Source organism: Cynocephalus volans, chromosome 1 (genome assembly GCF_027409185.1).
Source record: "Cynocephalus volans isolate mCynVol1 chromosome 1, mCynVol1.pri, whole genome shotgun sequence".
NCBI lineage: Eukaryota > Metazoa > Chordata > Mammalia > Dermoptera > Cynocephalidae > Cynocephalus > Cynocephalus volans.
In genome coordinates, this window is record NC_084460.1 from 263,130,213 (window position 1) to 263,146,968 (window position 16,756).

Here is a 16,756-nt window from a genome sequence, read left to right on the forward strand (position 1 = left end):
TTGATAGTCTAGTGTGACCAGCGTTTTTTTTCAAATTTCAAAGTTTTGATAAGACAAAACATTATGCTTCAAGACTAAACTGTGGCAGATTGTAAGATTTGAGAGGAAACTTGGACTGTTGGTTAACTGTAACACAATGAAATTGCCTTAATCTCATAACCACTTAGGGCCTCAGTTGGCATACCTATGAAAGGAACAGGTTGGGCTATTCTTCCAGGTGTTCTCCAATTACCTAGTTAGACCTAAGGTCTGTAAAAATGTAGTAAGGCTTTGAGGAGTGGGCATTTCTGCTTCAGTCCCTCTGTACTTCGGAGGAAAGGAAATTGAATCAAAAGAAATGTATGTTCTAAGTACAGAAAACTAATCTTAAATTTTTGTATATTGAAAAAAGTCAAATAGCTAGCCTGTATGTGGTTTTTCAAACTGGTGTATTTTACATGGTTGATAGATTATGTTAATATTTAACAATTATGAAGTTAGGTTTAGTTAAAGTTAGCTTTTCCTGTACAGATAACTCTTTGAACTTTTACACTGAAATCAGGTTTTAGTTTAAGCTTTCATTATTTTGAAGTATAACTCTGCAGTGATGTTATTGAGTGAAGAAACTACAATTCTAGTATAAATTGTATCACTTGGCCACCAAGTACATTGTTAACATATTGGTACATTTTACTAATTGTAGTGATTTAAAAGTTAACTGTATATATTTGGTGAACAAGATGTCTTTGTTAATGAACATTCTTATTCCCTTAAGGGTGGAGAGATTCAACCAGTTAGTGTGAAAGTTGGCGATAAAGTTCTTCTCCCAGAATATGGAGGCACCAAAGTGGTTATAGATGACAAGGTGTGGAAACCTAATAATTCTAAAAAGAAGTTAAGTTCTTGCTGTAAGCTGTATTTAACTAATGGTTTCTCTATTTGCAGGATTATTTCTTATTTAGAGATGGTGACATTCTTGGAAAGTATGTAGACTGAAATAAATCACTGTTGAAATGGCATCACTCGAAGCTGCCCATTCCATTGAAGTTCTGAAATCTTTCATCATGTAAATAATTTCCATGTCTCTTTTATAATAAACTAATGATATCTAAACTAATGACATCTAGTGTCTGAAATTTAGTTTCATTGTATTGATATAAATATTTCTAAATAAAAATATGTAAATGAGTGGTTAATCTTTATTTAGTGATTCACGGTGGTTTTGGGGTTCTCCAGTTTATGCGCTTTTCCTAATCTGCAGAGAATTCTGGGAAACCAGGTTTTCTAGCTAGATACATTTTCACACTGAATTTAGCTGTATTATATATATTATAGATGCTGATAGAAAGTCATGGATTTACACTTTTATTTTGAGAAAATTAAGTAGCAACATTCTGATTTCAGGTATAACAAGTTTATAGTGAAGTACAGTTCTTCATTCATGGGCTCCAGTGGGGGTTTTTTTTTTTTTTTTTTTTGTCTTTTTTCGTGACCGGCACTCAGCCAGTGAGTGCACCGGTCATTCCCATGTAGGATCCGAACCCGCGGTGGGAGCGTCGCAGCGCTCCCAGCGCAGCACTCTACCGAGTGCGCCACGGGCTCGGCCCCAGTGGGTTTTTTTTTAATGTCTTGTTTCTTAAGTTTTGTATTTAGAAAAACTTACTTCCTGAATGAACATTTCCAGTTTCTAAAACTTTACTACATAATTTACTTGGTAAAAAAAGTCCAAGGCAAGGTATATTAAACACTGGCTGAGTGCCTTCTGTTTTTCCAGATTAGACACTATTATGGCAATAATAGTTAATACTTCAGGGACATTTTCTAGGTGCTGGCTGCTATTGTAGGTGCTTTGTGTATATTGATTGCTTTAATATTTCACCAGTCCTATGAGTCAGGTACTAGTCTCATCTTGCAAATGAAGAAGCTGAGGCACAGTAATAACCAACATCACTCAGTGGGAAGTGGCAAAGCTGGGATTTAGACCAGTCTACCTCCAGATGCTGTCTAAAACTTGATCCTTTATGGCCTCGTATTTGCTACTTTGTTAGATACGTCTAAGCATTTAATACACATCACTTCAGTTAATCTTGGTGATAATGACTGTTATGGGGAGTGGGTAGTAACAAACGGCACTTAAGTGTTGAATTTAACCAGTAAGGAAACAATCACAAAATGAGATAAATAGTTTGATCTAGCTATAGAAGGGTTAACATTTGAACCCAGACTCCCATGCTGGAGTTGATTACCAAACCTCTAAACTCAACACTCTCTTAGCTACCAGCTCTTTGTCTTAGTAGTTAACATTACTTTCTAGTTTCATTTACTTATAAACTAGTCTGTGGTAATGTTTTTTAAAGATTATGTCCTATATTTTAAGTGGAATTGAAATCCAGATGAAGTTGTAGTTGTGTTCCCCACCAATAAAGTAGTATGTACTTCCAGTAATATCAATACATGTGTATTTTCATTAACGTATGTGTTAGCGTCTTTGGTATACTAAAGCTTAATTTTTGTCAAACTGAAGTACTAGAGTTATGCCTAAAAGCTCTTTCTTATGTTATCCAAATGGGTTATCAATTTCATACTCTATTCCAGGTACAGTTAGATAATGTGTTTTGCCCATCATAACCTTGTGAGCACAGACTTGCCAATGAGAAAGCTTGACTTGGAAGAGAGAACTTGTTCAAGGCCATGTGGCTTGTAACTTGCAGAGCTAGGAATCCAGTCCGAAGGCCACAGCTTTCCCATTATTCTCTAATGCTGTGTTCCAAAGACCCAAGCAAATGAGTTTTGAGATCTAAAGGTGATAGTTTCCAAACTTGGTTCATTCCTAAAACTATAAAATTTCAGGGCCCCATTCAAACCAACTAAATCAGAATGATGAATTTTTATGCCACAATAGTCCTTGCCTAGCTTTCTTGTTAAAGAATTTTATTTTTTGGTGGCTGGCTAATATGGAGATCTGAGGCCTTTTGGTGTTATCAGCCAGAAAAAATTTGAGATTGTGAAGTTATATTGATAAAATAGGGAAAAGAATTTTACCACGAGAAATTTAGAGGACTGGGAGTGTGTAACCGTATGTTTGAGACTAGTATGTTGCCATTTACCTTTTGTTCAAGAGAAAAATAATTATGAAGAAAGGTAAACAAAATAGGTGAAATTCTAACGAATTTACACAATAATATTAACTACCACTTTTGAGCACTTGCCAGGCACCGTTCTAGGCACTTTATGTGTAATCTTGCTTGGTTGCATGTAGTCATAGCAACCTTTTGAGACAGAGGTTCCTGCTTCAAAGGTGAAGAAAGGTGCGCAATGAGGTAAACTCAAAGTGACAGAAAGTTTAAGTTACAGAGTTGGATTGAACTCATTTGATTTCCAACACAAAAACTTTTGGAAGCAGAAATGAACAACATTAAAATTACCAGGGAGGGGCCGGCCCGTGGCTCACTCGGGAGAGTGCGGTGCTGATAACACCAAGGCCCCGGGTTCGGGTCCCATATACGGATGGCCGGTTCGCTCACTGGCTGAGCGTGGTGCTCACAACACCAAGTCAAGGGTTAAGATCCCCTTACCGGTCATCTTTTAAAAAAAAAAAAAAAAAAAAAAATTTAAAAAAAAAAAAAAAAAATTACCAGGGAGTTATTCTGTCATACAGGTATTAACCATTATTAAGATTATGACTTTTCCTTCTATTGTTTCAGAAGTATGTGTGCTTTTACAAAAAGTTCTTTTAAAGATAGGGATCATAACGTTCTTTTATTTTTATTGTGGTGAGAGTTCTTAACAGATCTACCTTCTTAAAATTTTAAGTGCACAATACAGTATTGCTAACTATCGGTATAATGTAACAGATCTCTAGAATTTACTCATCTTGCATAACTGAATCATTATACTGTTGATTAGCAAGTTCCCATCTGCCCTTCCCACCAGTGCCTGGCAACCATTCTCTCTGTTTCTCTGGATTTGACTATTTCAGATATCTCATATAAGTAGAATCATGCAATATTTGTCCTTCTGTGACTTACTTATTTCATGTAGCATAATGTCCTTAAGGTTCATTAATGTTGTCACATACTGCAGTTTTATAAGTTTTTGAAGACCCTCTCTACTCTTCCATGGCAGCTGCACCATTTTGCATTCCCACCAATGTGGACCATAGGGTTTTATATATTAAAGGTACTAATTTGTCACATTTGTTTCCTGATTTGATGTGCAGTTTCTGTTTATAGCTAGTTAAATCTCATTCTTACAGTACTTTGTTTTGAACATTTAATTGATCCATAGTTTATTTTAGTGTATGGCATATGTATGTCTTTTTTTTTTTTTAAAGCAATGAGTAGCTTGTTGTCCTAACCTTCTTTATTGGTGTTTCCATTCTTCTCCTTGCTGCCCACTGTCTCCCGGCTCTCCTCACCCCGAAATTTGAGATGTTACCTTTACTGTACATTGAATTTATTTTTTATTTCAATTATTTTACATTGAATTTTTAAATATATCTATTCCTGGGTTTTATAGTCTGTTCTATTGACCTCTCTATTCCACCACATTGCTTTCAATAAAAATAGCTTTATATCTGATAAAAGTTGCATATCTGATAAGGCAAGTCCTCCCTATAGTCACTTAACCTGGCTGAGAGCATTTTTTAGGTTCTTGCTAAGGACTGCCAGATTGTTCTCCAGAGTGACACCAAGTCATGCTTCCTCCAGCAAGTTAATTGCTGTTTTCACTGCACCCACACTAAAATGGAATTTTTGAACTTTTGATTTATTTGTGTGAAGAGCATGTAAACATGTGTTCCTGTACCCTTAGGTAGCCTGTATGAGAGAGCCCAATCAAACTTAGGCTCTGGTCCTGCCTTGCTTACATTCTAGTTTTGTTACATTTGACAAATCACCTAACCTCTCTTAGCTTAAGAATGAACTGTAAAATGAGGGTGCTAGATTTGTCCTTTATTTTGAGCCAGGCTTATTTTTTTCTTAAACTTTAATTTTATTTATTTTAAAATAGGTAATGTATTCACGTAGTTAAAAATTCAAAATGATATACACTGAAAAAATGAAAAAGATATACACTGAAAAGAGTCTTTCCCATCCCTGTCTGCCAGCTATCCAGTTCCATCCCTGGAGGCAACTAGTGTTTTTTTTCTTTTCATGGGCGTTTTATGTACGCGTGTGTGTGTGTGTGTGTGTGTGTGTGTGTGTGTGTGTGTGTGTGTGTGTGTGTACATATATGTCTTTATGTATATGAAATTTTTTTTCATTTTTCCTTTTTAAAAACTAAAAACATTCTGTACATACCATTTGGCACCTTGTTTTTTTTATAGTAACATTTTGTCTTTGGGATTAATCTCTATATAAACACCATTTTCGTTGTCTTTAAAACTGTATAATGTTCCGTAATATGGATGAACCATAATTTATTTAAGCATCTCTCATTGATATTTGTTATTAGAAGCACTTCTGCAATGAATAAATTTATGCATAATTTTGCACATGTAAGATAAATTTCTAGACATGTAATTGCTTTGTGAAAAGATGTGGATTTTAATCATACATGTACAAATATACAGATATCTGCAAATTATCCTTCATATAATTTCTATCAATTAATAGTCCGGCCAGCAATGCATGAGACTGCTTATTTCTTCCCACTAAATAATATAGGATGTTATAAAGTTTTATTTTGACAATCTCATAATTTTACTTTTTTCATTGTTATGAATGAGGGCGAGCATCGCGTGTATTTAAAAGTCATTTCTATTTTCTTTACTGTTAACTGACTTTCTGCCCATTTTTCTACCAAGTGCTGATTTTTTATGATTTTTATGAGATTTCTATTTATTAGGGAAATTAGTTCATTGTGATGAGGAATCCTGTTTGTCATTTTGGCTTTGATTTTGTTTATGCATTGCAATTGCAGGAAGTCATTTTGGTGTATTTGAATAAATGTTTTCTTTTATGGTTTCTGGGTATTATGTCAAATTCTGAAAAGTCTTCTCCACTACTTAACAGTTCTTCCGTGGTTTCTTTAGGTATTTTTATCTTTTGGGTTTAAAAAAAAATTTTTTTTTGATCTTTGTTCTATCTGGAGATTTTCCTGTATGTAAGAAGATACAAGGAATGGATCCAACCACCCCACCTGACTCCTTACAGATTAAGCCTAGTTCTTTAAGATATTTAAAATTTAGCCTCAAGACTTGAAAAATGCCCTTTCAGTCTCATGAAGCTTGAAGACATGACTTGGAAAAACATCAATGGTTATTTACTTATTTGGCTTGAGTGTCAGTTCAAAAAGTCCAGTTTATTATAGTATTTTTAAGTCATTTGGTTTTTGAGCATGTGCCGGGCACTGTTTTAGGCACTACAGATACAGGGATGAATAAGGTGGAGGAGACACACAATAAACAACTAAATTAATAGCATACTTTGTGTCATGAAGAAAATATAGAAAGCTGCTAACTTCATGAGTGACATTAGAAGCCCTGTTGAAAAGAGGAAATGATAATATTCTCTGAGACTTGTCTCTTCTGATCACATCCTCCCTCCCTGAAAGTCCATGAACTATTCTATTAGTTATCTATTGCTGCATAACAAATTACCCCATACTTAGTGGCTTAAAATAATAAATATCTCACACAGTATCTGTAGATCACAAATTGGAAGCAGCTTAGTTGGGTGGTCCTAGTTTGGGGGTGCTCATGAGGCTGCCATCATCTGAAGGCTTGACTGATTTGGGCTGAAGGATACACTTCCAGGAAGGTTCACTCATATGCTGCCAAGTTGATGCTTACGTTTGACAGAAGGCTTCAGTTTCTCATTATGTGGACTCATAAGAATGCTTGAGTGTCCTCACACATGGCAGTTTTCTAACCCAGGGAAAGTGATCTCAGAGACCAAAGCAAAAGCTGCACTGTCTTCTATAACCTAATATTAGAAGTCACACACCATCATTTCCACAATACCATATTAGTTATACAGGTAAGCCCTACTCAATGTGAGAGAGAACCCACAGGGTGTAAATACCAGGAGACCATCATCACTGGGGGCCATCTTGGAAGCTGGATAACTACAACCACCAATCAATTTAATCAAATATCCTTTTTTTTTCTTGTGGCTGGCCGTTAAGGGGATCTGAACCGTTGACCTTGCGGTTACTAGACTGTACACTAACCTGGTGAACCAACTGGCCAGCCTTGATCAAATATTCTAGAATGCATGAGAGGAAAATGAAATGTCACAGAAATTCAATATCTCATTTGTAGTCAAAGCATCTAAGTTTGAACTCTATAAATCCAAAAAGTTACGTCTATTATTATGAACAACTTTCAGAAGGAGAAAATGATTGTCACATAATATGTTGAAGATGTATAAAACCATATACCGGCACTGATTTGTTCAACTATGAACACACATTCCCATGCTTCCCTGCTGCTTCAACTTTGCTTGACCTGGAATGAAATGTCCTGCATCTCTGCATATAAATGCTATCCATACTTTAAGGCACATTTCAACTACTTCATGCATCATTCACAGTGTGTCAACTTTGCTTTTTAGGCTGGCTTTTTTAAAGTCAATATGGATGCTGCAGTCTCAGACTTGGCAATGTCTGGTGGCAGAAAAAAGGGACCTATTCTTTTGGTATCTCTTCCTGAAGAGCATGAAAATGTTTTCCCTAAGACTTCCTTTCACATTTCTTAGGCTAACATGGAGTCATATGCTTACCCCTTAACTAATCATTGGTTTAGGCCAATAGGGATTTATCCCTCAGCTGGAGATAGGTTTACCTTTCCCTGATCATATAGGGAGAGATGGACACTGAGCAAGATCAGTACCTATTTGCAAAGAGCACGTGAAAAGGAATGGATGGCGAGTAAGCAACCAACAGGCTGCTTCAACACTGAAGACATTCTGCCTTGTAATACAGTAATCTACATACTGCCCTTTCCCATTCATTTTTAAGCTCTTCAAGGAAATCTCATACATTTTCATGTTTCTCGGCACTTAGCCCAGTGCCTTGCACTTAATATGCATTCACTCACACTTGAACTACCCCAAAGTGAATTTCATATTGGATAGATATTTTTGAAATTACTTACGACACTTTGGATTTATGTTTTCTTCTAAAAATTCAAGATACTTCCATAAATATTTAATTTCATGTTCGCTTTCATACTCTAGGGGGTAAAGGGAAAGAACTGTTATGCACAATCTTCATTAGGAATGAAGAAACGTGTTTGATAGCTTGTTCTAAGTCTCACATTCAACAGGTAAGAGAACCTAGATTTTTCTGAATCCTAGCCCAGAGCTATTTCCATTAGTCCATATTGCCTCTAAAAAAGACCATTCCTACTTTACCTGAAATATTCAAGTAACCCATCATTACATGTAAATGTTATTAATGATCAGGCTCTTTTTTTTCTTTTCTCCCGCCCCCCCCCCCCCCCCCCCCCGCGCCCAATTAACCCTAGTTATAAAATTGCTTTTGTTTCAAGGTCATAATGTGCAGACTGACAGAGGAATGAAAATGTGAAGGTTATGAGTTAGAAACATTTCAGCCCTGAAGAGCAAGGTTTTTCCTGTGAACAAGGTCAGGATTGACATCACAACACAACTCTATTAGACTTTCCATAGAAAATGAATTTGTATTTTGTTCCTGAATTTCACCGACCCCTCCACTTTCTCTCTCTCTTTTTTTTTTCAGATGGGCTGAAACAGTATAACAAATCTAGAAGATCCCATTCAAGGACAGGTAACTACTATTTACAGCTCTGGGAAACCACCACAAAATCTAGGAAATTTAATCTTTGGAGTAAGCGAGGTGGGATTGTTTACAGACTGAGCGGTCTACTTAGGACTTTGACTTAAGAGAACTCTTAGGACTTGCAACAAAGGATATTTGGAATCCTTTTAAGATGTAAAACTCCCACCATCTATCAGGGACTATTCATTTCCTCCTTCTGTTTATGACTTGCAAAAATACGAGCTAATTCTAAGTCGGCCTAACGCACACTACTAGATGTCCACTCTCTATCTCAGACGATTGGCATCTGGTTCTTTTATCTACGCAAACAAACCTGTCATTGAAAAGGTCCTTGGCTTTGAAGTCAGAAGACAGCGAAAATAACATTTGACACTCAAACCCCAGCCTTTGAGATTAGTTGAATTCATGCAGGTTCTAAGGAATTTTCCCAGACTGCTGGCCTGTTTTCTACTCTGCTTTCCTAGGCGAATTTTGGGATAGAATTGTTTATGTATTTGCTTGCACATGGGTTTACTGAAACGGTAGCCATTGTGCAAATTGTCCTTCCAGTGTAACTAACGAGAGCCCAAGGAAGGCACCAACGCAGCCCATACATACTGCTGCAGCGGCCACCCGCAATCACGCCCCTCCACGCCGGACCGCGGACCTCCAGAAGCTGTCGTGGCCCCCGCCTTCCCATCTCTCCTTCCCTCCAAGCCACCGCCTGAGCTCCGCCGGCTGTTCCTTCATTCGCCTCCTCCCTCCGCCTAGCCGGCCCTTTCCTGGACTCCTCCCCGTACTCCCGTCCTGCCCCGCGCGGGCTGCGGCTGTTCCGTCCGCTCCTCCCCGGCTCCCGGATGGTGAACACCGCCCCGCCCCGCCCCCCCCTCCCGCGCTGGCAGCGTCCCCTACATCCGGGTACCAACTTCAGCCGCCCAGACTCTGGCACTATGGTCATGGCGGAGGGGACGGCAGTGTTAAGGCGGAACAGGCCGGGCACCAAGGCGCAGGTATAATTTCCGCACGTTTCCTGACGGGGAACTCTCGGTGCCAAGCCGTGCCGACCCTGGAAGCTGTCCGCCACTGAGGCGAGGTTGGGCAGGGCCGGAGCGGCAGGCGGGCGGGGGCACGGGTGCCCGGCCTGCTCTTCCGGAGCCGCAGCCCATCAGTCTGGCTGAGGCTGCGGCGGCCGCCCGCGAGGCCTGCGGAGCCCCGACCTAAGGGTGGGCGTGAGGGACGGGTAGGGGCTGCTGGTGGTGAACGCTGAGGCCTGAGGCTGCAAGCCTGTCAGTAGCGACTGCTGGTTCTCGCCTCGCTTCTGAGCCCCAGCTGACTAGTGCCGAAGGGGCGCGGCCAGCCAGGTGGAGACCTCTGGCGTTTCCTGAGGGTCAGGGCCACCGGAGTGTGCGGGGGTTGATCACAGCCTACCTCGGTCCCGGCTTCTAGTTCATACCTGGCTTGTGACGTACCTGCGCTGCTCCTGCCTTCCAGCTTGTCTAGCCGGATCCGGGGGGCGATAATGTACTTTATTCTCCTCCTCCTGGTGTTTGCCTTTGACCACCTCTTCCTGCTTCTTCCCTGCAGCTGTTCTCTGGTCCAGCAAGTTTTCATCAGCAGGTTGAGACTCGTTAGATGTCATTTGCGAATTTCCTTGTTAATATGTGTGAAGCATAATTAGGGAATGAACTGATTATAATTTTATCAACTTTTAGCAGGGCATTATTTGGGGTAAGTTGGTGCTTGTTTAGGTATTGGTTTTTAGTATTTGCAAAAGAGGGGATACCTTACATTAAAAAAAAAAAAGTCATTCACACTTGATCTGATTAATCTGCCAGCAGAAGTGGCTTGCTATGGGTGAAGGTGCTCTAAAATTAGAAGACATGTGTTTAAAATGTAATTTTAAAGAAAAGTGATACAAGTGAAAAAAGAAGCAATACAGCCATGGAGCCGTGATCTTATGTCTGAGAATAGATTTTAATTTCTTATACTGAATTATCCAAAGGAGACCTTTCAAAGGGAGCTTATAGATCTAGACACTTTCCCAGATCCGTGTTACAGATAAGGAAATTGAAACCCAGAAAATCGACTGGATTTGCTAAAGGTTATATAGTCTCCCGATTCTTAGTTCACTGGGGACCTCTTTAACATGTTACTTTTACAGATGTAAACATGTTACATTTATAGATACCTTTACTTAATCTGTGGAAACATTGTTTCTCATTCTTAAGTGATCAAATTTTATATTTTTATATTCAGAAGTAGACTTTTGTATTCTCATTCTGAGAGTCATCATCTCATTTTTGTAAACTCAAAAGTTCTTAATTTTGAAAGGTTAGGAAATAATATATTTTTAACTAATTGTAACATCTGTTTATTATGTTATGAGTAAGTCACATATAAGAAAGTTAACTCTGCTTTTCTTCACATTGTCATGGATCAGCGTTGTTAAATAAAATGAAACAGAAAAGATTAGGATTAAAAAAAGACTGCTTAAGCAGTAGACTGTCCTATCTCTTGTTTATCACATGATAGATTTCCTTCAGTGAAATGTGTCTTCTAAAGTGATATATTTAGAACTATAATGGAGTAGGTGGAGTATCTCTCTACTTTTTTTTAAGGAGGTGGTTAGACTGAAATATAGGCATGTAGTTGGTTTTCAATAAATATTTGCTGACTGAATTAGGTGAGGTTTATTAAACTGGATTTTTGATGTTTCTCATACAAGAGGACTTCAAAAAGTACATGGAAAGATTCATATTACCTTTCAATTCTATTTTTCCATGAACTTTTTGAAGTACCCTTGTATATCACAGTTATGAGGCAAAACATTTCATTTCTAATTAACTTTTTTACATCTGTTCAGTATATTACTGTATGTTTTCTAATATTTTTAAAAAAAGATATTCTACAAACTTAATTTTTTAAAGGAAAGAATAGGCAAAACATATTGATAGAAATATTTTTCAGTATAAATCATATAGGAAGAATTTAAAAACTGCTCTTTAATATTTAGATAATGTCTAGGAAAAGGCATCCTGGGGTATTTTCCAGAAGATTGTTTTATTTCTTGATATTTTCCCTTAATAAATAAAGTTAGTGCATTTCATTCAGATAGGGCAACTATGAAAACAAAAAAAAGATATTATGAATAACTTTGAAATGTTTAAGACACTTAAAAAGGTATACTCGTCATCTACCCTCAGAACTAAGACATTGCTAATGTAGTTGAATCCCTCTGGATCACATTCTTCTGTCTTCTACCCTCCTACCTCATCCCCCCAAGCAATAATGGTGATTATCATTCCTTTGCTTTATACTTTCACTGTTTTATGCATTATATCTATAAGTATGCCTTGCACTTTCTTTAACTTTTATTCATGTGGTTTCCTACACTGTGTACTCTTGCAATTTGCTTTTCTTGCTCAAGGACTTGAAGGCTTATTGGTGTTGATTGATACAGGTTTATAGATCAGTAGTTTACTACTCCTCCTCCCCCCAGTTTTATCCCAGAGACATTTATTGAGCACCATCTCTGTCAGGCATTGTACTACCTACATAGTACAAATACATAGGTAAATTTTGCTGAAAAATCAGTTAAATGGAAAGGTTCTTAGTGGCTTAAGGGAATGTCCATGAACTGTACTATCTATAGAGGGATTCAGAACTAGTGCAAGGTGCTCCACAAACATATCCCCCTTAAAAGAAAGCTGTTCTATTTGGATGGCTACTTTTTGATGAAGCTCATATTTCAATTAAGAAATTGAAAACTATTTGGAATTGGAATAATTATAATGTCTGTCTAATGCTCATGGAGCAGTAAATTAGCTACTAATGCTTCCTGTTCTCTTGAAATAAGAAACCGATTGACTGGTATCTGGAGATTTTTTTCAGTGTAACTTTTTGAGATATATTTCACCACTGTAAAGAAAAAGTGATAAACTTATTTCCTTAATTAAGTCATGCATGGGAACCATATTTGAAGGATTGGTGGTTGAAAAAAATATAATTTGTTGTTCAATTAAATAAAATCTTGGTGTTTATTTTAAAAACATTGAATAAAATTTCTTTATTTCACTGATAATTGTATCGTAAAGGCTTTTCTCCCCCTTTAGTATGAGCTTTAGATATTTATTAATAATTAAAGTTAATAATTTTTTTTGAAGTTACTAATTTTTTTGAAATTCATCATAATAGTATTGCATCTTCTTTTTAATTTTCTATGTGCTTTAATCATGAATTTATTTCTATAGGATTTCTATAATTGGCCTGATGAATCCTTCGATGAAATGGACAGTACACTAGCTGTACAGCAGGTAATAAAAAATTTCTTCTGCAACTCCAATAACCTAAGCATTTTGCCTTTTTAGCGTAGTTAGGTATTCCTATAACTTTTGGCACAAATTGGATTCCTCTGAATTAATGGAATGCCTATTTAGAACTTTAATCAACCCACATTTTGCTTTAAGATGGCATATTAAACTATAATGAAACCTAAATACATTTTAAGATCTGTTATTATGTACAAAGTTATGGTACCAAATTTGATGTTACAGTAAATTTAAATCAAAATTGATGGGATAATAAATTAGGAATAACAGGCAAATAGAAATAGTATATTCATTTGGTGACTAAACCCTGATAACATGTTTCTAAGCTTTACATTTTCATTTTACTTATCATTAGTTCTTTTGGATTTTTTTTGTTAGTTTGTTTGTTTTTTAGGTTCCAAATGGGGTTCATAGTTATCATTCGTTCTTAACTTTTGTCTCCCTCCAGTATATTTGAGGGCTGCAGTGCTTCCCTGTGGGTTATTGCCACTATCAGGTAGCTCACTAAGGCAATGATTCTCAAGGAGGTGGGCTTCTGTAGCATGTTCGATTTAAAAAGCCACCCAGGAGATTCTCATGCATTGTCATTGAGAATCACTTTGTATGCTGTGTTGAGTTAAAAAAAAAAAAAAAAAGTGGTTCTTCCATAATAAAATGTGGAGTTTGGGAAAAAATACTTTCCATAGCTAATTATTAAAGGCTGAATTAAAGAGCTAACAGGATGACAGAAATTGGGGTGTACTAGTATAATGAATTAGGCACTAAGTAACATTTTTAAAGGGAAAATGTGCCATAAAGCAAGGCTGTATGGCTTTATCTTGATAGCCAGATAATAAAAGTAGATAGCTATTGGGATTTATTGTGTTATTTGAAGATCTTGGGAAATAAAAGAGAAATATTGTTGAATCCTTTGAGCATTAAAAACTTCACTCTTAATCTTTTTGGTGGGAGCAGAGGGTACAGCTGGCTAGTCACTCATAATCTTAATAGTAACATTTAGAACCTTTAGAATAGATTCAGTGTAATATTTAGATATTTAGCACAGGACATGGAAGAACATTCATGAGTGAATGGCTTTGTTCATTGTCTTTTAAGAATGTGTTGTTCAGTCAGCAAGCATTTATTGAATTCTTGCTATTTAGCTAGCAATGAGGTAGGTCTTCTGCAGGATACAGAGATATAAACCTAGAGTTCTATGCCTGGAAATTGGGAAAAATTAAGAGGAAAAATTTGCAGATATTTCTTTCTTTAAAATAGAGGTTGTATCCTGTTACTTTGTTGAATTTATTTGTTCTAACAGTTTTTGTGGAGTCTTTAGGGTTTTCTGCATATGGGATCATATCATCTGTAAACAGAGATAATTTTACTTCTATTTCAAACCTGGATGCCATTTATTTCTTTTTCTTGCCTAATTGCTGTGGCTAGAACTTCCAGTACTACTTGGAATAGAAGTGGTGAGAGAGGGCATCCTTGTCTAGTTCCTGATCTTAGAGGAAAGCTTTCAGTGTTTCACCATTGAGAATGATATTCCCTGTGGTTTTTTCTTATATGGCCTTTATTATGTTGAGGTAGTTTCCTTCTATTCCTAGTTTGTTGATAAAGGGTGTTGAATTTTGTCACATGCTTTTTCTGCACCAGTTGGGATGATCGTGTTTTTTTTTCCTTCATTCTGTTAATGTGGTGTATTATATTGATTGATTTTTTTTTTTTTTTTTATGTTGAACCATCCTTGCATAGCAGGAATAAATCCCACTTGGTCATGGCTCTCTATTCAGTTCCACTGGTTTATATGTCTGTCCTTATTCCAGTACCACATTGTTTTGGTTACTGTAGCTATGTAGTTAGTTTTGAAATTGGGAAATGTGAATCCTCCAGCTTTGATCTTTGTTTTCAAGATTGTTTTGGCTATTTGGGACCCTTTGCAATTCCATATAAGTTTGAGGATTGGCTTTTCCATTTCTGTAAAAAAGGCTGTTGGAATTTTGGTAGAAATTGCATCAGATCTGTAGATTGCTTTGGGTAGCATTGACATCTTAACAGTATTAAGTCTTCTTACTCATGAACACAAGATGTCTTTCCATTTACTTAGGTCTTTATTTTCAGCAGTGTTTTGTAGTTTTCAGTACACAAGTATTATACCTATTAAATTTATTTCTAGGTATTTAAATTCTTTTAGGTGCTATTGTAAATGGAATTTCTTTCTTAATTCCTTTTTAGATTTTTCCTTGCAGGTGTACAGAAATAAAACCGTTTTTTGTGTGTCGATCTTGTATCCTGCAACTTTGCTGAATTACTTATTAGCTACAGTAACTTTCTTGTGGCTTCTTTGAGGTTTTCTATAAATAGGACCATGTCATGTATGAGTAGAGAGAATTTTACTTCTTCCTTTCCAAATGGGGTGCCTTTTATTTCTTTTTCTTGTCTGATTGCTCTGGCTAAAGCTTCTGTACAGTGTTAAATAGCAGTGGTGAAAGTGAGGATCCTTGATTCAGTCCAAGTCTTAGGGGAAAACTTTCAATCCTTCACCACTGAGTGTGATGTTAGCTGTGAGTTTTTCATAAATGCCTCTCATCGTGTTAGGGATTTCCCTTCTATACCTAGTTTTTTGAGCATTTTATCATGAAAGGATGTTGGATTTTGTCAAAAGCCCTTTCTGCATTTACTGAGATGATTGTGTTTTTTTCCCTTTGATATACTAAAGTAGTGTATTACATTATTTATTTATTTATTTTTGTAAAACCGCCTTTGCATTCCCTTCAGCTTTCTTTTGATTTGTGTTTGTATGGTATATCTTTTTCTATCCTTTTAACTCATCTACTTTATTATATTTGAAGTATGTTGCATATAGACGACATATAGTTGGGTCATATTTCTTTTTGTTTGGTGTTTTTTGGGTTCTTTTTTTGTGGCTAGCCTGTATGGGTTCTGAACCCTTGACCTTGGTGTTATCAGCACCAGGCTCTAACTAAGTGAGCTAACTGGCCAGCCTCATATTTCTTTATTCATTCTGACAGTCTTTGTCTTTTAATTAGTGTATTCGATCTATTGAATGTTACTGTAATTATTGATAGATATGTTTAGGTTTAGGTATATCATGTCATTACTTGTTTTCAGGTCTCTCTTTTTTTGTTCCTCTGTTTCCCCTTTTCTTCCTTTTTAAGGGTTATTTGAACATTTTTAGTATTCTGTTTTAATTAATTCTTCTTTTTTTTTTTTTTTGGTCTTTTTTGTGACCGGCATGCAGCCAGTGAGTGCACTGGCCATTCCTATATAGGATCCAAACCCGCAGCGGGAGCATCGCTGCGCTCCCAGCGCCACGCTCTCCCGAGTGCGCCACGGGCTCGGCCCTAATTAATTCTAATTTTGATTATATCTCTTTATATTATTTATTTGGTAGTTTGCTGTAGAGATTACTAAATACATACTTTACACAGTCTACTTAAATCAATATTTTACTACTTTGATTGAAATGCAGAAACTTTACATTTTCTACATTTGTACCCCTTTCCCACCCCATTTGTACCCCTTTCCCTCCCTTTTATATTATAGAGTTATATATTACATCTACATAGATTGAAACCTCATCAAACAATCTTATATATATTTTTTGCTCTCAACTGCCAAACTTATTTTAAAGAACTCACGAGAATTGTTTATTATATTTAAACCCAGATGTTAATAATTTCTGTTGTTCCTGATATATTCCA

At 36.7% G+C, this 16,756-nt stretch overlaps 1 protein-coding gene across 4 annotated transcripts in view; it reads left to right on the top strand.

Annotated features, from left to right (window-relative positions):
* Positions 1 to 16,756, top strand: part of LOC134370966 (MOB-like protein phocein) — a 40,503-nt gene that overhangs the window by 1,311 nt on the left and 22,436 nt on the right. For 2 of the 4 annotated variants that reach the window (XM_063087924.1, XM_063087915.1), the window contains exons 1-2: positions 9,636 to 9,731; positions 12,972 to 13,034. In XM_063087924.1, coding sequence (XP_062943994.1) covers positions 9,672 to 9,731; positions 12,972 to 13,034 — 123 coding nt within the window. In that variant the 5' untranslated portion in view covers positions 9,636 to 9,671. Of the gene's footprint in view, positions 1 to 754; positions 845 to 924; positions 1,097 to 9,635; positions 9,732 to 12,971; positions 13,035 to 16,756 lie in introns of those variants that run through there. The other 2 variants (XM_063087931.1, XM_063087939.1) reach the window with 2 other exon arrangements.